The sequence below is a fragment of the Panthera leo genome, chromosome B1, assembly GCF_018350215.1.
Source record: "Panthera leo isolate Ple1 chromosome B1, P.leo_Ple1_pat1.1, whole genome shotgun sequence".
NCBI lineage: Eukaryota > Metazoa > Chordata > Mammalia > Carnivora > Felidae > Panthera > Panthera leo.
This window is the reverse complement of record NC_056682.1, coordinates 164,638,229-164,659,728: the sequence shown is the minus strand read 5'-3', so window position 1 is coordinate 164,659,728 and position 21,500 is coordinate 164,638,229. Positions and strand designations below refer to the sequence as shown.

Genomic DNA, 21,500 nt, shown 5'->3' with positions numbered 1-21,500 from the left:
TAAACCTAACAAGATTTGTTGTGAGACAAGGAAAGGAAGATAAGAAAGAAATTAAGCAATGTTCCTGTCTTTGATCTGCAGAATGGTGTAAAACTGATAAAACAACTTTCTGAAATGGGAAAGACTGGAAAAAGAGAAGCAGTGAATCTCAAAATGTGCAAACATAACCAAAGATGACACACATAGTCTATCTCATTTGTTTCTTCCTGGCTATGTGGTACATCTGTAATAATCTTTCATTTAAATAAATAGAAGATCATACTGGGCTGGAAGTTAATATCAGGTAGTATCAGGGATACTACCTTCTTATTACTACTCTCTTGGTTATATTATCATGAACAAGTCACTTGAAAACCTTCAGTTTCCCTATCTGCAAAAGAAGAATTATACTGATGGTATGGGGCTCCTTTGTTCCAGTTATGGAAAAAAAAAAAAAAAAAATCACTGAATCTATACTTGCTAAGCTATCTTCCTGGATCACTTCAAATATCAAGTTCTATCTTCCAGAAGAATCTACCTTAATTCAGAAATACAGCAAGACTGGCTGTCAAATATCTTACACAGTTCTTATTTTAATTTTTTTTTTTTAACGTTTATTTATTTTTGAGACAGAGAGAGACAGAGCATGAACGGGGGAGGGGCAGAGAGAGAGGGAGACACAGAATCGGAAGCAGGCTCCAGGCTCTGAGCCATCAGCCCAGAGCCCGACGCGGGGCTCGAACTCACAGACTGCGAGATCGTGACCTGAGCTGAAGTCGGACGCTTAACCGACTGAGCCACCCAGGCGCCCCACACAGTTCTTATTTTAAAAAGGGGAGACACTGGAAGCCTGGGTGGTTCAGTCGGTTAAGCATCCGAGTTTGGCTCAGGTCATGATCTCATGGTTCACAGGTTCATGCACCGCGTCAGGCTCTGTACTGACAGCTCAGAGCCTGGAGCCTGCTTCCGATTCTGTGTCTCCCTCTCTCTCTGCCCCTCTCCTGCTCACACTCTGTCTCTGTCTCAAAAATAAACATTAAAAAAAAATTTTTTTTTAAAGGGAGACAGGAATTTTAACCAAGGGAGCAATATTGGGATAATCTACAATAATTCCCCAATTAGTCATACCATCTTTTTTAAATGAGTTTTTCCTGATTCATCTGATGTCTAGAAATCCCAGAAGGATAGCAATCCCAATTATAAGCAAGGAGATGATGAGAAGGCAGAATAAACATGTGCGTTATTATTACAAATTGGAAAATGAATCTTGATAAGTAAAATTTTTCTTTCCTGTTTTATTATATTTGACATTTCATAAATTTAAGGTGTTCCACATTTATATACTATGATTATCATCGTAGCAAAAATTAGAACCTCTATCACATTACAGAATTATCCTTTGTTTTTAATGGCTGAAATAATTAAGTTCCAATCTCTTACAAAGTCTGATGATTATAACAAAATTCTTTTTTTTAAATCAATGAAACATGACACATCATACACACTTGCTTGTAGCAGTGATTTTCAAACACTTTTGTGCATGATCAATCACTTGGCAATCGTTAAATGCTGAGGTACGATCTGAGATTCTGGGTTTCCAACAAGATTACAGGTGATGCCAATGCTGCGTGGCAAGGGTCTACCATATACATAAGCATACACGAAATGTATGTGTCTATGTGTGATTATGTACCGATATATTTTTTCTTTTTCATTTATTTTTGGTACAGATTTTCCCCAAAGATTATCCTCATTATTTCTTCCACGTCTTCTTTTCTTTTTTTTTTTGTATTTTTGAGGTTTTATTTTTTATGTTAATACATCAAAATCACTATGGAAAGTATTCTTAGAGAGTATGTTCTCTTCAAGTAGAAGAAACGGAAATACTTATTATTTCTTCTTTCAGTCACTCTAAAAATTATTTGTGCCCAGGTTTGCTTGGGAAATACACTCACTTCAATTGCCATCAATCTCACACCTTTCCCCAATTAACCACAGTTCCACTCACTGCAGCCAGTGAATTAGACAATAGAGATATATCTGTTGCTAATTGTAGCAATCAGAGCCATAGCTTATAAGAACAGCTTTGACTGGACTGAGAGATCTACAGAGATAAGAAACAAAAGACTTTTGATTCCAGTCAATAAACGCTTTTTAAATACCCGATATTTAATATTTATTAATTTAATATTTTTTGTATGTTGTAAGCTCTGTGCTACAACTCAAGGTAGAAGCTGAATTAACAATTCCTGAGCCATTTGGGTCAAGACAGACATACAAGGAGATCATCTCCAGTGGGTCTCAACTGAGATGTTACAGTAAGGAATTTTAAAGAGTTCATGATATATTTCATGTTTAATATATAAATTAGAATGATTGCAAAGTTATCCCCTAAATAATGTAATTTTCATTCACTTGCACTGTAGTAGCCTTCCTTGAGTGGGAGACAAAGGTGGACTTGTAGCTAAATTGAGATGAATTGCATGTAAGTTATAACCCAAACTTTACCACAGCCATTGCCCATGGAGCAATGCTGGGATAATCCAAGATAATTCCCCAATTGGTGTCTTATCAGCTCTTTTTTTTTTTTTTTTTAATTTTTTTTTTAACGTTTATTTATTTTTGAGACAGAGAGAGACAGAGCATGAACGGGGGAGGGTCAGAGAGAGGGAGACACAGAATCCGAAACAGGGTCCAGGCTCTGAGCTGTCAGCACAGAGCCCGATGCGGGGCTCGAACTCACAGACCACGAGATCATGACCTGAGCCGAAGTCGGCCACTTAACCGACTGAGCCACCCAGGCGCCCCTCTTATCAGCTCTTAAAATGAGTTTTTCCAACTCATTTGATGTTCTGGAAATCTAGAGAAGATATAGCAGCTGTACTCTGACTAAAGTGATTTTGAATTATTATATTTATGTTAGTATGATTTTATAATTCCACTCTCTCTTTCATTTTATCATGAGAACATTTTTATTAAGGATGAAAGCACAGATCAATGAAGAAATTATAGGCAATATATTTACATATATGTCTGCACATGAGCAAGAATGATATTGGGGCGCCTGGGTGGCGCAGTCGGTTAAGCGTCCGACTTCAGCCAGGTCACGATCTCGCGGTCCGTGAGTTCGAGCCCCGCGTCAGGCTCTGGGCTGATGGCTCGGAGCCTGGAGCCTGTTTCCGATTCTGTGTCTCCCTCTCTCTCTGCCCCTCCCCCGTTCATGCTCTGTCTCTCTCTGTCCCAAAAATAAATAAAAAATGTTAAAAAAAAAAAAAAAAAAAAAAAAAAAAAAAAAAAAAAAAAAAAAAAAAAGAATGATACTATGGACATTTATATTATCAGGCTTTACAACCACTGAATCAAAGACAAAAAAAAAAAAAAAGTAACAATGCAAGTGAATTTTTCAATAGCATACAATTCATATTAATAATTTAAACATTTGAAAATTTAATGTTATTTAATAAAATGAATCTTAAAATCTTTGGCTTACTTCTCATTACACACACTTGCTAATAATATTATGATTCCCTATAGAATGGAAGTCTTTGAAAAAACATTAAATATTTAAAAAATATATAATTTTTTATATAACAAAGTTTATTTTTTATTCACACATCATGTCAAATGTAGGCTGGCAGGGGACTCCGGGAAATCAATGATTCTGGGATACAAGATGATGGGGAGTTTGCTAGCTTTTAACTGTATCACAAGAGACATACAACCTCCTCCATCATGGAAACAGAGAAAGAATGGTTAATGATAAATTAAGATTTCTCTAACTATTCCTGAAGTTGAATAACATTTCTGCCTATGTTTTATTGGCTAGAACCTTGCATATGGCCTAGGAAATTCAGAGCAGGAGACTGACTATCTGTATTGTGTTTCAACAGGAATCTGGTATATTTTATTGCTATTGTAAATGATTTTGCTGGGTTTTGTTAGTTTTATTTGTTGATGAATTTAAACGTTTAAAAATAAAATTTAATAAGGGGCGTCTGAGTGGCTCAATCAGTGGAGAGTCCGACTCTTGATTTTAGCTTAGATCATGATCCCAGGGTCGTGGGATGAAGGCCTGCACCAGGCTTCATGCTGAGCATGGAGCCTGCTTAAGATTCTCTCTCTCTCCCTCTGTCCTTCTCCCTGGCTCATACTCTCCCACTCTAAATATATATACTTATATATATATATATGTTTTATGTTATTTATATATTATATACAAAAAATTTAGTATCATTTAAAATTTTATTGGCTATATTTTTCCTTGTAAAATGTCAATTTTTAGAGAACTTTCAATGGTTGACTTATATGATTTATAAAATGCTTTTAGTGAATTTCACACACACATACCCTACATATGTGATGCTATTTACTTTATTCCCAACAAAAGATTAGAAATTTATTAAAATTGTGGACATTGTCTATCATACATGTTAGGTTTAAAAAACAGCTAAGAAAAAATGTTCCAGAATTAAACTCAGAGATATAAACGGACAGAAGTGGAAGTAATATTTCTATCTACTATCTAAATAGATACATAATTTCTGTACTTTTATCATAAAACGAAAGCCTATGTATTAACACAAGTACAGTATGTGAAGAGTACATTAAAAGGCATATCATGAGTTGGCACAAAGATACAGAGAAATGTACACCAAGCTGTTAAAGCTGCTTGTATTAAGAAAGGCAAGGAAGGAGAAGAGATGAGGGCAAGAAAAAGGAAAATAGTTATAACAAAATGGAAAAATATTTATGGCATAATTATCCAAAAGAATGTTTCAAGCATACTATAAGCACATATATATTCAACCTAAGGATATTACCTTGTTTTTGCCAATGAAGGCATCAATTTCAGTTACTTTGTGGCATTCTTTCATACATGTATGATTCTGACAATCTAAGGTTCGTCCACAGACTCTCTTACAAGAGTAGGGTCCTACAGTATGGCATGGTAGTGGACTCACCTTAACAAAAAGGAAAAGAAAAGAAAAGAAAATATTAGCAACACACACACACAAAACCTTCTGTCCCATATGTCTGAAATGACTCTGTTATCATTTAAGAACAAGTTTCATAAAGGTCTAACACATTTTCATTAATAATAATTATTATCAAAATCAAAGTAACCTATCAAAAAATCCAAAAAACGAATGCCAAGAAGCAAAACATTCTATTCCTAAAAGGGAAATTCAATATAATGATGCTATAGTGACCACATAGACATAGGCTAATTCTCAAAAGCACTGTATATTTTAAAAATCAGCAAATAAACTCTTGTACTTTTTAGAGCACTAAAAAAAAACACAAAAAACAATACTTTGACTTTGTCATTTCTAACAATCCCTATACAGTAGCATAGATTATAAGCTTTACTTAAAACTTGTACCTATAACTCACCTCATGCTTCCCAAGACATTCTCTGCAAGAAAAAAAAATAAAATGAAAACATTATAAATTCTTCAAAAAGATTACCTAAAGCAAAGGTGCTAACGCCACTAGTTTTACTACATAAAAAAGCACATATGGAATAAGTGATTATAAAAAGATTGCAGGATACAAAATTAACATACAAAAGCCAACTGCTCCCCCATATACCAGAAATAAACAATTTGAATTTGAAACTAAAAACACACCACCATTTACATTAGCACCAAAAAATGAAATAGATACAAATCTAACAAAATATATACGTGATCTATATGAGCAAAACTACAAAACACTAATGAAAGAAATCAAAGACAATATAAAGATATTTCATGTTCATTGATAGAAGGGCACAATATTGTTAAAATGTTGATTCTTTCCCAACTTGATCTAGATTCAATGTAATTCCCATCAAAATCCCAGCAAGTTATTAATAGTGGACACCAACAAACTGATTTTAAGGTCTATATAGAAAAACAAAAAAACCCAGGATAGTCAACACAGTATTGAAGAACAACACAGTACTAACACTACCCAACTTAAAGACATCCTATAAAGCTACTGTGATCAAGACAGGATGGTACTGGTAACAGTAAACAGACAAATAGATCAATGGAACAGAATACTGAGCCCAGAAACAGACCTACACAAATATATACTCAGTTGATTTCTGATGAAGGAAAAATGCAACTGAATAGAGAAGGGATAGTCTTTTCAACAAATGGTTGGTACTGGAATAAGACATCTACATGGGGAAAAAAAAAATCCAAACAGGCATTATACCTTTCACAACAGACAACTCAAAAAGGATCACAGACCTAAATGTGAAATGTGAAATTATCAACATAGGAGAAAATCTAAGTGACCTTGTGTGTGGGGATGACTTTTTAGGTACGACACCAAAGGCGTGATCTCCGAAAGAAAAATAGTTAAGCTATACTTTATTAAACTAAAACATCTGCCCTGTGAAAAACACTTAAAAGAAAAGCCACAGACTTTGAGAAAAAACGTATCTGGCAAAGGGTTTGTCTCCAAAGTGTAAGACAAATTCTTAAAACTTAATAATAATAAAGCAAACAATCCAATTAAGAAAAATGGTCAAGATGTGAACAGAGAACAGACACCTCACCATCCAAAGAAAACATACAGGTGGCAAACAAAACTATGAAAAGATGCTGAACATCATGTCATTACAAAAATGCCAATTAAAATGAGATGCCACTGCATACCTGTTAGAATGACTAAAACCCAAAACACTGACAAGCAGATGCCGGCAAGAATACAGGGCACCAGGAACTCTTGTTGCTGATAAGAATGCAAAATTGGTACAGTCACTTTGTCAGAGAGTTCGGCAGTGTCTTACAAAGCTAAGCTAGCCTTACCATATGATCCAGCAAAACCTACACGTGAATGTTGAAGCAGCTTTCTTCGTAACTGCCAAAATTTGGAACCAATCAAAATGTCCTTCAATAGGTGAATGGATAAACAAACTGTGGTACATTCATACAATGGAATATTATTCAGCAATAAAAAGAAATGAACTACCAAGACATAAAAAGACATAGAGAAAACTTAAATGCATAGAGAAGACTGTAAGCCATCTGATTCCAACTATATAACATTCTGATAGGCAAAATGATAGAGACATTAAAAAGATCAGTGGTCACCAGGGACTTGAGGAAGAAGGTGAGGAATAAACAAGAATAGTACACGATGTTTTTAGGGCAGTGGCTATAGTATATGATATTGTAATTAGCAGATACACGAGATCAGGCATTTATCAAAACTCATAAAACCATCCAACACAAAATATAAACCCTAGTATAAACTATGAACTTTAGTTTATAATATTATCATTATTCAATATCAGTTCCTCAAATGTAAAAAAAATATATATATGCCACACTAAATGTTAACAAGAGAAACTGTTGTCGCAGGGCCATATGGGAATTCTTTACTTTCTGTGTAATTTTTCTGTAAACCTGAAAATCATCTAAAAAAAGATAAAGTCTATTTAAAAAAAACTAAAAAATAAACATTTCATTTCCCTTTCCAGGGACAGTTTCTAAACTGTCTTGTGATCCTACTCTGGCCAATGAAATGTGAAAGGAGTTTTGCTATGGGGCTTCTGGAAAAGGCTTCTCACTCTTTAAAAATAGAAGATGATGGTAGAAGACATAAACAGTTTGTTTCTCTCTTTGGAAAGCTTCCTGTCTGGATGGGAAGTTTAACAGAAAGCCAAGTAGCCTGAGAGCAAAGATGCCACACTGAGGATAAAACAGAAAGACAGAATCTGGACCCCTGATGATGCAGAACTACATTAATCAGCTTAACCAACCACAGAGCTGCTCTACCTCCAGTCTAACTGCACAAGGCAAAACTGTTGTTATTATGTCACTTTTTTATGTAGGTTCTTTATAACTTGAAGCCAAAGGCACCATAATGATACAGCACGTTATTTTATGTTCAGAATTCTTTTACCACACAGCCAAATTATTAAAAGTCAGGTTATGTTTAAAAATGGTAGGCAAGGGACAAGAAGACATGAACATTCTACTCTAAGAAAAAATTATACTACCTCGGCGTTCATGTGACAAGTAATATTTTTAACATATACTTTATACTAATTTTATTACACCTGCCACTGAAAGATCATTATATCAGAATTACAAAGACCTTTACATGTTTGTCTCCTCTTTAAAACTGAGATAAGATTTATACTTTTAAAAAAGTACAATTAAGGGGCTCCTGGGTGGCTCAGTCGGTTAAGCCTCTGACTTGGGCTCAGGTCATGATCTCACAGCTCGTGGAATCGAGTCCCGCATCTGGCTCTGTGTTTACAGCTCAGAGCCTGGGGCCTGCTTCATATTCTGCATCTCCGTCTCTCTCTCTGCCCTTCCCCCGCTCATGCTCTCTCTCTCTCTCTCAAAAATAAACATTAAAAAAAAATTTTTAAAGCACAATTCAATGGTTTTTAGTATATTCACGAGGTTGTGTAACCATCACCAGTATCAAGCATATTTTCACTACCAACAGAGAAACCCTGTAACTCTTAGAAATCACTCCACAGCCCCTGGCAACCACTAATCTACTTCCTGGTGCTATGCATATGCCTATTCTGGACATTTCACATCAATGGAATCAAACATTATGTGGCCTTTTATGTCTGGCCTCTTCCACTTAGCATACTGTTTTCAAGGTTCGTCCATGTTACAGCACGTATCAGTTAATTCATGCATTTTTATAGCTGAATGATATTCCACTGCATAGTTATACCACATTTTATCCACTCATCAGTTGACAGATGTTTGAGTTGTTTCCACTTTTTGGCTATTAATAATAATGCTATTATTGTAACACTCATGTACAAGTTTTTTATGAACACATATTTTCAGTTCTCTTAGGTATATACCTAAAATTGGTAACGCCAAGTTTAGTTTCCTGAGAAACTACCAAACTGCTTTGCAAAGTAGTGGCACCACTTTACGTTCCCATCAGCAATGTAAGATGATTCCAACTATTCCATAGCTTCACCAACACTTATGTCTTCTTTATTTTAGTCATTCTAGTGGGTATAAATTGACATCTTAATGTGGTTTTGACTTGAATTTCCCTAATAATTACTTGAGCATCTTTTCACGTTTACTGGCCATGTGTAGATCTTCTCTAGAGAAATGTCTATTCGAAGATTTTGCCGATTTTTAAAAACAGATTGCCTTTTTGCTTCTCAGTTTAAGAATTCTTTACATATTCTGGGACACCTGGGTGGCTCAGTTGCTTAAGCATCTGACTCTTGGTTTCAGCTCAGGTCATGATCTCATGGTTCGTGAGTTCAAGCCCTGCTTGAAGGCTCTGCACAGAGCCTGCTTGGGATTCTTTCTCTCTGCCCCCTCCCCTGCTTGTGCTCTCTTTCTCAGAATAAGTAAATAAACTTGAAAAAAAAAAAAAAAAAAAGAAATCTTTATATATTCTGGATAATACTCTTATAGAATATATGATCTACGAACATCTTCCCCATTCTGTGGGTGAAGTTTTTCATTTTTTTTATTGTGTCCTTGAAGCACAATTTCTTAATAATGTCCTCACTTTATTTTTTCTTTTGTTGCTTATGCTTTAGGTGGCAGCAATATGTAACAAGCCACTGCCTAACCCAAGGACACAAGGAGTTACACCTGTTTTCTTCTAAGAGTTTAAAACCTCTCTTTTAGATCTTTGACCCATTTTAAGATTTACATATGTTGTGCAGCAGAGGTCCAATTTCATTTTTTTTCCGTGTGAATATCTAGTTCTCTCAGCACCCACTATATTTTTTTGACATTCTTGTGAAAAATCAACTGACCATAAACATATGGGTTTCTTTCTGGACTCTCAATTCTATTCCATTGATCAATATGTCCGTCGCTACAATACCACAGATTGATTCTTGATTGTTAAAGTTTTGTAATTTATTTTTTTTTAATTTTTTTTAACGTTTATTCATTTTTGAGACAGAGAGAGACAGAGCATGAATGGGGGAAGGTCATAGAGAGAGGGAGACACAGAATCTGAAACAGGCTCCAGGCTCTGAGCTGTCAGCACATAGCCCGACGCGGGGCTCGAACTCACGGACCGCGAGATCATGACCTGAGCCGAAGTTGGACGCCCAACCGACTGAGCCACCCAGGTGCCCCTAAAGTTTTGTAATTTAAAATAAGGAAGTATGAGTTCTCTAAATCTGTTCTTCACTTTCAAGACTGTTCTGGCTATTCTGTGTCCTTACATTTCCATATGAATTTTGGAAAAAAGCCAGCTGTGATTTTGACAAGGAGTATGTTAAATTTGTAGATTACTTTGGGTAGTAATGTCTTTAACAATATTGTCTTCCCATCCATAAAAGTGGGATATCTTGCCACTTACTAAATAATTATCTTAGTACCCTTGTCAAAAACTGGCCATTAAGTGTATGAATTTATTTCTAGACTCTCAATTCTATTCCCTTGATCTATATGTATGTATGCCAGTACTAGAGCCTTTGGTCTTCTTTAATTTCTTTCAACAATGTTTTGCATTTTCAGTGCATAAAACCTTAGATTTCTTTCATTAAATTTGTTGAATAAACAAGTTGGTTTTCTAATTTTTTAATTTTTTAGATAGAGAATGGGGAGAGGGGCAGAGGGAGAGAGGCAGATAATCTTAAACAGGCTCCATACTCAGCATGAAGTCTGATGTGAGGCTCAATCCCACGACCCTGGGATCATGACCTGAACTGAAATCAAGAGTCGGACATTCAACCGACTGAACCGCCCAAGTTGCTTTTTTAGGGCTATTGGAGGTAGAAATGTTTTCTTAATTTCATTTCAGATGGTTCATTGCTAGTGTATAGAATCGACTTTTGTATATCAGTGTTGCTTATATAGCGTTACTAAACTCATTCAATATCTCTAATAACTTATGTAAAGATTCCTTAGGATTTTTCATATACAAGATCACATCATCTAACAATACAAATAGTATGAATACATCTTTTATTTCTTTTTCTAGTCTAATAGGTCTGGCTAGCACCTCTAATACAATGTAAACATAAATAGGAGCAAGAGCAGACATCCTAGTCTTGTTCCTGTTCTTAACAGGAAAGCTTTCAGTCTTTCACTACTAAGTATGATTAAGGGCTTTTCATACATGCCCTTTATCAGGTTGAGGGAGGTTGTTTATTCCAAGTTTGTTGAGTTTTTTTTATCAAGAAAGTGTGTACAATTTTGTCAAATGTTCTTCTGAATCTATCAATTGTCCTTTATTCTAGTGATAAAATATTACTTTGATATTTTGATTTTCATATGTTGAATCAACCTCATATTTCTGGGATACATCCACTTGGTCATATGCATAATCCTTTTTACATGTTGCTGGATTCAGTTTGTTACTATTTTGTTGAGAATTTTTGTTATCTATTATACAAAAGGGATATTGGTCTATAGTTTTCTTATGAGGTCCTTCTCTGCTTTTAGTATCAGGGAAATACCAGCTTCATTGAATGAATCAGGAAATGTCTCCCCACAATGAAATATTGGTGTTAATTCTTTAAATGTTTGGTAGAATTTTCCAGTAAAGTCACCCATCCTCAGCTTCTCCTTATGGTAAGCTTTTGGTTACTACTTTAATCTCTTTACTAGGTATAGTTTTATTCAGATTTTCTACTTCTGAGTCAGCTTCAGTTGCTTTTGTGTTTCTAAGAATCTGTCTATCCCTCCATGTAAACTGTAACCAAAGGAGGGTATAAGTAGCTATACTAATACCAGAAAAAATAGACTTTAGAAAAAAATTGTTATTAGACACAATGAATAGATTTTGAGAAGGACCTCCAAAAATTTTCTCTTTGACACTGACATTTTTGTAGATATCTTAAATTTCCTTATTTTACAGAGAAGGGATATGACTTATTCATAGTAGTAGTTAGCGGGAAGCACAACACTGGGCTCAAAAGTTCTTACTCTAAAACACAAATTTAATATACATATCCAAAAAAACTTCCAGCAGCACATTCAAGTGCAAAGGAAAGACTTTTAAATTAATTTTTTAAACCTCTAGTAAACATGACTTAGTAATTCCAGGCAGTTTTTCTATTGTCATAAAATATTTAATCCAACCTAAGATTTCAAGCAAATTAATTGAATGAATGAAGATAGACATATCTGTTAAATAATCCTCCTGTAAGATAAACTAAGGAATTCAAAGATAACTGATTACAATTATACAATTTTAGTGTTTATGAATCTTTCACTAATATCCAGACTAAAATCACTCTGTAGATATAGCTCCCAGCAACACTTTGCCTCCGAACCTGACTCCATAACCAATATACAAAAATATACATGCTACTTAAACAGAAAAGAAAGATGTGGAGGGACAAAATGAGAGTGAGAGCTTTTAAAAATAAACAAGAAGGCCCTCTGGAAAAGGTTGATATATAAGACGTACCAATATTCAATTTGGAACCTTAATGGTGATTTTATGTTGCTTCCCAGAATTCTATGCTTCCCTCTTCTTCTATATTCCATAACCTCTACTGAAAGTATGAACCATTCCAAGATTCTATTATTACCTTAGGTTTGGCTCCTTACAACTCAGTCCAGGTCATTTTCTGGTCCCTCCAGAAAACTACCTACTTTCATTTTCAATGTTTCCTTCAATTACACCTTACCTAAAACCTGGCTTTCCTCCATCCTAAAGGAACTCAAAGACTAGCATGGGAATCAGTCAGAAAAACTAACAGAGGATGATCTCTTGGATGAATTATTGTAATGATAAGAAGAGTTGCTATGGAAACTAATAAGGATATTAAACTCCAGCTGGGGGAAAGGCTGAAAAAATATACACATAGGAGAGGTTTTCAAGCAGTATGTAAAATATATTTAGAAAGGAATAAGGCTGAAAAAGAGAGACTGGTTTATGGACTAGGCCTGAAAGAATGATAAACTCAACAAAGAAAAAGGGGAGTAGGTGGCCTAAGACACACTTCAAATTAAAGTGTCAAAAGATTTTTTTATTTAAAAAAATTTTTTCTTTATGTTTGTTTATTTTTGAGAGACTATGAGCAGAAGAAGAGCAGAGAGAGAGGGAGACATAGAATCCGAAGCAGGCTCCAAGCTCTGAGCTGTCAGTGCAGAGCCCGACACAGGGTTCGAACTCACGGACCATGAGATCATAACCTGAGCCAAAGTCGGACGCTTGACCAATTGAGCCACCCAGGTGCCCCAGAAAGATTTTTTTTTTTTTTTAAGTTAAAATTCTAAAATATTGGAGTGCCTGGGTGGCTCAGTCAGTTAAGTGTCTGACTCATGTCTTGATCTCATGTCATGATCTCATGGTTCGTGGGTTCAAGCCCTGCGTCAGATGCTATGCTAACAGCTCAGAGCCTGAAGCCTGCTTTGGATTCTGTGTCTCCCTCTCTCTCTCTGCCTCTCCCCTCCATGTTCTCTCTCTCTCTCTCTCTCTCAAAAATAAATAAATAAACATTTTAAAACTGTAAAATACTTACGTAGGAATAGGAACTTGACATGGAGGACAAGGTAATGCAGTCTGAATAAATGCTGGTTCAGAAGGCTGTTCCCAAGGGCCTGTAGGCTGGTGCTACAAGTAAAATACATTAACAATTTTAAGGCAGAGGAATTAAATCATAGGGCCATTGTAAGACTCGAATAGTTCCACATATCCTCTGCTCAAGCAGATCGAAATTTTTCCAAGTCATCAACAAATTGTGCTTAGTGAAATATTTTATTCCATCAGATTGTCATTATCAGATTGTTCCCCTCTATACACATTTGACAATAAAAATTGAGGCAGACCCCAGTTTTTAAATGGCAGAACAAAGGCAATGTAGCCTCCTTCACTTCTCGTTAGCCAAAAGAAGAATGACAAACAGAACTGTAAAATCCAACTTCCACCAGTAGAATGTAATCTCCATTATTTTGTTCACTGTTGTCTCCCCAGCACCTCGAAGAATGCTTATCACACAGTACGGACTTAACAAATACTCACTGAGTAAGTGAATGAATCTTTGAGGAAACCAAAAGATATCTTTAACCCTGAACCACAATATATGAAGGAAGACTGCCAAACTCTTGTGTATCATGATTACAACATGACTATCACACAGTATTAGCAAACATTTGTTTACTGGTTTCTCGCTTTTTCTATACTGTGAGCTTAAGACAAAAGATCAAGTCTTATTTACCTTGTACCCCAACTCCTATCACAGTGCTTAACACCCAGTAGGTACTTAATCATTGCTTGTTGAATGACTAAGTAAAATTAAGAAAATATGACCCACAGCAATGCACTACCTCTTAATAATATATTCCCTTACCCTGCCAGTTTGCTTTATTAATGCTTGATCATGACATGGAGCAGGACACAAGTGACCACATTTCTCCAAAACTTTTTGGCAAGGTTGATGACATGGAGGACAAGAGCCAAAGTGACAGCGATGTTTTTCTTGACTTGTATGATGGCAAGTTGGTGGTCGACTAAATCATAAAGTACAATTTTTTAAATTACTTTTGATCATTAAACAATTACATCTAAAGTGCAATTATCTATTTATCTTCTGACTCCATACAGAACAAGAATATTGTGAATATCAGTATTTTAGAACATTAAAGTAAAATTAAAGATACTAACAATATTAAAAGTCAGTATGAATTTAAATCCGTAAGATACCAGATGTAAGTTTGTGCAGAACTTCATACTAACCTGCACTGCTCTTTGCACTTGGGTGGTCTTGTGGTACGTTCCCGGCCACAGGGCACTGTCACCTTTGTACTACCACAATTGCACTTCACATCTACCGTTTCTGGGCAGGGATAACAACTACCTGAAAAAAAAGTCTGAAACTTAAAAAGGACTATGACTACTCAAATGCCCCTCAACAGTAGAATCAATGAGGTTAGCATTCACACAACTGGATGTTCTACAATGAGAATAAAGGAACTACATGAATGAACCTCACACACATAACATTGAGCAAAAGAGTCAGACACAGAGTATGTAGTATATGATTCCATTTACACAAAACAAACACAAAAAACTAATCTATACTGTTTGCAATCAGGATGATGGTTACAAAGGATACAAGGAGGGTTTTGGAAATATTGGTAATGTTCTGTGTAATCATCTTGAGTTCTGGTTACCTGGTTATGATCAGTTTGTAAAGGTTCATCAAGCTATACACTTAAGATTTGTATACTTTTTATAGCTACACTGGTAATTCCATTAAAAAGTTTTAGGATTTTCTTTAAAAATTCCTAAAAGTTCTACTCTAAATAACAAATTTAACACTCTACTAATTTAATTGCCGCTGCACAAGCAAAATGGATCTAAGTCTTGGAAAATCTAACGTTGCCAATACTCTTTCTGGCTTATTTTCACACATACTGCTTATTCAAGTGTATTATTTTTAGATAAATTCCCCAGCAAGAGATAAATTTAGATAAACTTACTTAAATTTATTCAAGTATATTATTTTTAGATAAATTCCCCAATAAGAATAACATCTCTCTTCAGGTTATTAACAAGAATAGTCAATTTTCTATTACTCGTGCTTTGTGAAGGACTCATTCTCAACCCTTATTTTAGGTTACACCCTTATAACCCTTCTAATTCCAAATACTTCTTTTCTAAACATTTCAAAAAGAACGGTTATTTGGGTTTCAGCTTTCTACCTTCTTTTGTTGTATGTTGGTGAGGATACATAAAAACAAAATCAAAGAAACTCTTTTAAACAGGCTATAACATTCTCCCCACGGTTCCAACATCATCTTCTTCCCACTGGAGTGTTCTCAGTAACTAAGGCTCCTCACTAGAACTGAAATAGCAAGAAGGGAATAAAAGTCTTCAACTAAGGAGTGAGGATCATAAGAGACTGCCACCTTTGTGTCAAGACCAAGCAAAATACTGAATAGCAGTTAACCTGATAACAGATAAATGATGACAAGCATCCTGGATAAAGCCTCTTAAAACAGCTCTTAAAAGGAACAGAAGTTAAGAATTCTGGTTGAAATAATGAACACAGAATAAGGAAATGAGAGTAAAAAGTACAATAGGGAAAAATATAAATATATATGGATTATACAAATTACCAAATTTATATTTCAGTGTTTTGATAAGTGTAATCCATGAAGTATTTCCCTGATGGTAACACAAGCCAAGTTATCCTGATCCACATGATCAATTTTAATCTTTCCAAAAGAATGACTAGATGTCAAATGTTCTAAAAGTTAATAATGACCTTTAACTCTTCTCATTCAGCATATTATATCATTTTCTCCCTAACAATGATAATTTTCAATCACTTTCAGCAATTCAAAGAGAAAACTTATCAAACATAACACCTTTTTTGCCACGTTAACCTACAGCATCACTTTTCCTTTTATGAAAATTAAATCTTGAGAAAAATAAGCAATAATTTCTGTGAACGGTCTTCCTACTGATCAACAGAATTTGTTACAGATACCTGTACAACATGACAAATTAAAATAGCTTCAGAGAGATTTTTAAAATGAAAAAGCAGCATACAGAAGGTAACTACAGTGACCAGTGGGTCAACGGCCAAAATGGGTACTCATGCAGAATGTTCTGGAACCATAAACACAGATAACCTTGAACTTAAAGAAGTCAAATTTTCCTATGTTCACAGTGCAAACATCCAGTTAGCATCCTCTTCCTAAGAGTTACAGTATAACCTTGATTATGAAGGTATCTAGAATGATGAAAAAGGGTATGGAATAATGGTTCTATATGTCTTCTGTAACTGTGGATGGTGAAAGTTACAAAATAGTAGCTTCCACATACTTTCCATTAAAGTAATTTTTGTTAGGGTCTAATAAGCTTCTTTTTTAAATAAAAATAAATGCTCTGCCAAAAAAAAAAAAAGAAGAAGAAGAAGAAGAAGAACCTGGATCTGATCAAACCTCTACATCCCACTAATAATGTAATAATTTATAGGAAATACAGAAGAAAATGTCAAATAATACCACAGAGATGCAATCTGTAATATGTAGACTTTGTGACTAAATAAAGCAACCTAGTTTCTTAAATAAGTGACAAGGGGTAAAAAAAAAAAAAAAAAAAAAAAAAAAGATGGAGGAGGGAAAGTATAGATTCATAGACTTTAGAGACATCAACCAATTGCAATATGTCAATCTTATCAGGTTGTTGATTCTTACAAACTAAAGTAAAAAATGAAGACATTTATGAGACAATATATCTAAACAGCTGATATTTGCTGATGTTACATATATTAACTATTTTCAGGTTAAGAATCCACATTTTAGAAATGAATACTGAAGGATTTATGGGGTTTGCGTCAAAATAAACAAGAGTGGGATATGTTTTCAACACTCCTCTACTAAACACGATGCTTGCTCTACCTTTTTTTTTTTTTTTTTTTTACAGATACTCTGTATCAAGCTAAGGATGTTCCTTTCTATTTCCAGTTAAGTTTCCATCAAATATGGATATTGAATTTCATCAACTGTTTTTTAGACATTTACTTAGTTTCATTTTTCCTTTAAACTACTAATGTGGTAAATCACATTATTAGATTTTCTAAAGTTTAACCAATCATATACATTATTGGAATAAACCCAACTTGGTTATGAAAGATTAAGGTTTTAGACAGCTAATACTGTAATACTGGATAGCTGGATTTGACTAGCTGAAACTTTAATATTTTACAAATATTTACGAGTTACAGAGTTTATGAGTTAGATTGGCTGATAATTTTCTCTTAGTTTCCTTGTCAGATGATATAATGGGACATCTTCCTTTTTTACATATACTCTCGAACAGTTTATAAAGAGATTGAATATATATATCTTAAATTTTGTTAATGTGTAAAAATCAACTAAGCTGTATTTTCTTGGCAATTCTAAACTACTGATCCAATTTCTTTAATGGTAATATAACTAGATAGGTTTTCTAATTGTAGTAAAGGCCAGCATTTTAGTAATGGTCAACAAGGTCCTATACATATTCTTTCTCCAGCACCCTTCATCCCACCATCTCTTTGACCTCATCTCCTACCCTTTGTCCCTTGAGCACTTACTACAGTCCTCTTTGCAATTCCTTCAAATGCTCCTGTCTCAAGGCCTTTGCAATTACTGCTTTCTTGCCCAAAACACTATTCCACCCTCTTTTGCACATGGCTTATATCCCTTACTTCTTTTAGGATTCCTCTCAAATGTCACCTTTCTAGAGTCCTCCCCGATCACACTATATTTTCTTTCTATACTTGTCACTACCTGATATTCTTTCTTTCTTTCTTTCTTTCTTTCTTTCTTTCTTTCTTTCTCTTTCTTTTCTTTCTTTCTTTCTTTCTTTCTTTCTTTCTTTCTTTCTTTCTTTATATTCTAACTGAGGGGAAGTAAAAAAAAAAAAAAAAATACGTTCCATAAGAGCAGGAGGCACTTTGTCAATATCGTTCAATTATATATTCCCAGTGCCTGGTACTTAGTAGACACTCAAAAACACTTTTTTAATTAATGAGTAACATTAGAAAAGTTAATGAAATCCGGGGAACCTGAGTGGCTCAGTTGGTTAAGCATCCAACTTCATTCAGCTCAAGTCATGATCTTGCAGTCCATGAGTTTGAGCCCCATGTCAAGCTCTAACCTAACAGCTCAGAACCTGGAACCCGCTTTGTATTCTGTGTCTCCCTCTCTCTCTGCCCCTCCCCTGCTCATCCTCTGTCTCTCTCTCAAAATAATAAACATTAAAAAAATTTTTATTAAAGTTAATGAAATCTAATGAATCAATGATATCATATGACTATACAAAAATAAAATTCTTTCAGTAATGGGGAAAACTGAAAAACTAAACTTCACAATTTGAAGACACTAACACTATGAGTAGTCCCATGAGAGAACACTCATAGGAAAGTATCTATGGGATTAATAGAATCTGCCACTTTTCCTAACAGGGAGGCAATGGGATATAATGTAAAGATCATTAAAGTTTGAGTTCCCATCTGACCTGCCTGCAACTAGTTCTATGACCTTGGGCCAATAGTCTTTTTGCCTATTTCCTTACTGTACAAAATAACAGCAGCACAACATATTTTTTTGAGGTTTTTGAGGACTAAGAGATTAAGGAAGGCATCAAGCATCCACCTTATCCCACAGTATAGTTTGTCCCAGGTCATAACATTACTAAGTGGCAAAGTCCAGACTTGAACCAGGACCTCTTACCCTAAAGTCCATCCCTTCTTACTACCCTATACAATCAGTGTTCCTTTTTTATATCATCCTACTCCAAATGGGTAAAGTTAACTCAGTTTTTCTTTTTTAAGTTTATTTGTTTGAGAGAGACAAAGACAGCATGAGTGGGGGAGGGGCAGAGAAAGGGAGAGAGAATCCCAAGCAAGCTCTGCCCTGACAGCACAGAGCCCGACTTGGGGCTCGAACTCACAAAACCATGAGATCCTGACCAGAACTGAAACCAAGAGTCAGATGCTTAACTGACTGAGCCACCCAGGCAGTTTTCATTGTCTAATAACTTTAGCAACCCTAAGACCTGTTCAGGAGGTCTGCAAGGTCTCATGTGCTTAGAGTAGTCTTCCAGGTGCTATGGGTCAAGCAGTATAACAACAGACTGAATGCAGAAGCACACATGTGAATGTAGCCTATCTTCTATCAAGCTGAACAGTAAAGACATTTACAGAAATGTAAAATACCATTCTTCTCACTACATTTGTTTCAGAAAACGTCATTTTTCACCAAAAAAAGTTATTGTATTAAGATGTGATGGGTTTATTACTGCTATTTTTAAATAAAATAATAAATATTATTACATTGTATTTTAACTTCAAATACAATAAATATCAATAGATGAAACTAACATTAACAAAAGGTCTTTGGGTACAAAAAGAATGTAAAAGGATCTTGGGACCAAAAAGGCTGAGAACACTGGCTTAGGATACATCCAATCCCTTACTATATGTCTATTCCATATAAATGTCTAATATTCAAAAGAATGCTGAAAAACCTAAGAACATAATAACTAATTTAAAAACTGTGGGGGAGATGCTGGGAAGAAGTAAGGAAACAACATGGTATTATGGAAAGAACTTTTATATGTAGAAAGCCTGTGTTCAAATCTTAGCCATACTTCTTTACTAGGTATTTCCCTGAGTAAGTCACTGAAGTGTCTTTGGCTTCAATCTCCTTGTCCATAAAATAAGGACACTGGTGACTGCCCTACGTTCTCAAGGTTGTTCAGAGTAAGATAATGAATATAAAACTCTATCAACTATAAAGCACTGTATAAATACAAACAAAAAATTACAGCTATTATTAAATTTTACCTCTATGGCAGATAGATGGACATTTATGGTTCCTACATCCTAAAGTCCGTCCACAGTTTTGATCACAAGGTGGACAGTTTCCAGGACAACACTGAAGGGAAAGCAATATACAGAGAACAGGTCACTTGAAAACCACACATAATATGAGTGTCATTATTCTCAGAACTTATGAAAAGCCAAAGAACTTTTCACCATAAGAATAAAAGTATTCAAGAGTATCCACATTCTTCTAAGTAGACAGACTGTATTAAGAACTTATAAATGTAAATAGACAATGACCTAACTTAATGAAATTAAGCTAAGGTTTCTTGCCCTTCAGTTAATTATTCTGTGACTAACAACAGTCCCATTAGATAATTTCATTTCTACTTATCTATGCAGAGATTGCCAGCATTAACCAAAGGAACGGATCTGGTCAACTCCTATAGTCAATTTAGGCAATTAGTCTATTTTTTAAATTTAATGAAAATAAATCAATGTATAGTTCAATGTATAGATTAGTTTGGCAGTTATTTTCTTAAAGTTTATTTATTTATCTTTAGAGAGAGAGAGAGAGTAGGGGAAGGGCAGAGAGGGAGAGAGAGAATCCCAAGCAGGCTGCTCACCGGCAGCACAGAGCCTGATGTGGGGCTCAAACTGACGAACCACAAGACCATGACCTGAGTTGGACGCTTAACCAACTGAGCCACCGAGGCACCCCAGCAGTTATTTTCAAACCATGGAATCAAAGACTAAAGGAGAGAAAAAGAGAAAGGCTAATTGTTTCTAACTTTGTTTTGTCACCTGTTTTCCAATCCATTCGTGCAAACTTCTCCCAATTTTCATTCATGAACACAAAGCAACTAACTACTTAAAGCCCATCTTGCCATGCTAACTCCTTCCTTGGCCTCTCATATATCCAAACTTTGGAGGAAAAAAATACTACAACTGTCTTAAAGAAACTTAGGGTTGTAACCTACTTAAGAACAAGTTTCAGTATATAAAAATAACTCAGAACACACAGTACTGAAAAACAATTAAAAGTCAAAATAGTTCATTCAATTAGACAAATATTTACCAAGTAAAACTATGTGCCTATCATCCTGCCAGTTAACAGTGGGAGAAAGAAAGTTATGTGGTCCATGACTTAATAAGACTTTTGACATTTGTGTTTTTGACCATGGAGGAATAACAATCAGATTTACTCTATCTTAAACAACTAGAATATCATACAAAACATATGAAACAACAGATTTTGGACATTAGACAATTAGGCAGCATAAGA

General features: G+C 35.0%; 1 protein-coding gene across 3 annotated transcripts in view; it reads right to left on the bottom strand.

The window, feature by feature from the left end:
- The window catches only part of NFXL1 (nuclear transcription factor, X-box binding like 1), a 72,207-nt gene that overhangs the window by 22,993 nt on the left and 27,714 nt on the right, over nt 1–21,500 (bottom strand). For all 3 annotated transcript variants that reach the window (XM_042936449.1, XM_042936448.1, XM_042936450.1), the window contains exons 12-17: nt 20,237–20,327; nt 14,629–14,749; nt 14,243–14,402; nt 13,415–13,506; nt 5,374–5,395; nt 4,800–4,940 (exon numbers count right to left, since the gene is read on the bottom strand). In XM_042936449.1, the coding sequence (XP_042792383.1) occupies nt 4,800–4,940; nt 5,374–5,395; nt 13,415–13,506; nt 14,243–14,402; nt 14,629–14,749; nt 20,237–20,327 (627 nt within the window). The remainder of the gene's footprint in view (nt 1–4,799; nt 4,941–5,373; nt 5,396–13,414; nt 13,507–14,242; nt 14,403–14,628; nt 14,750–20,236; nt 20,328–21,500) is intronic.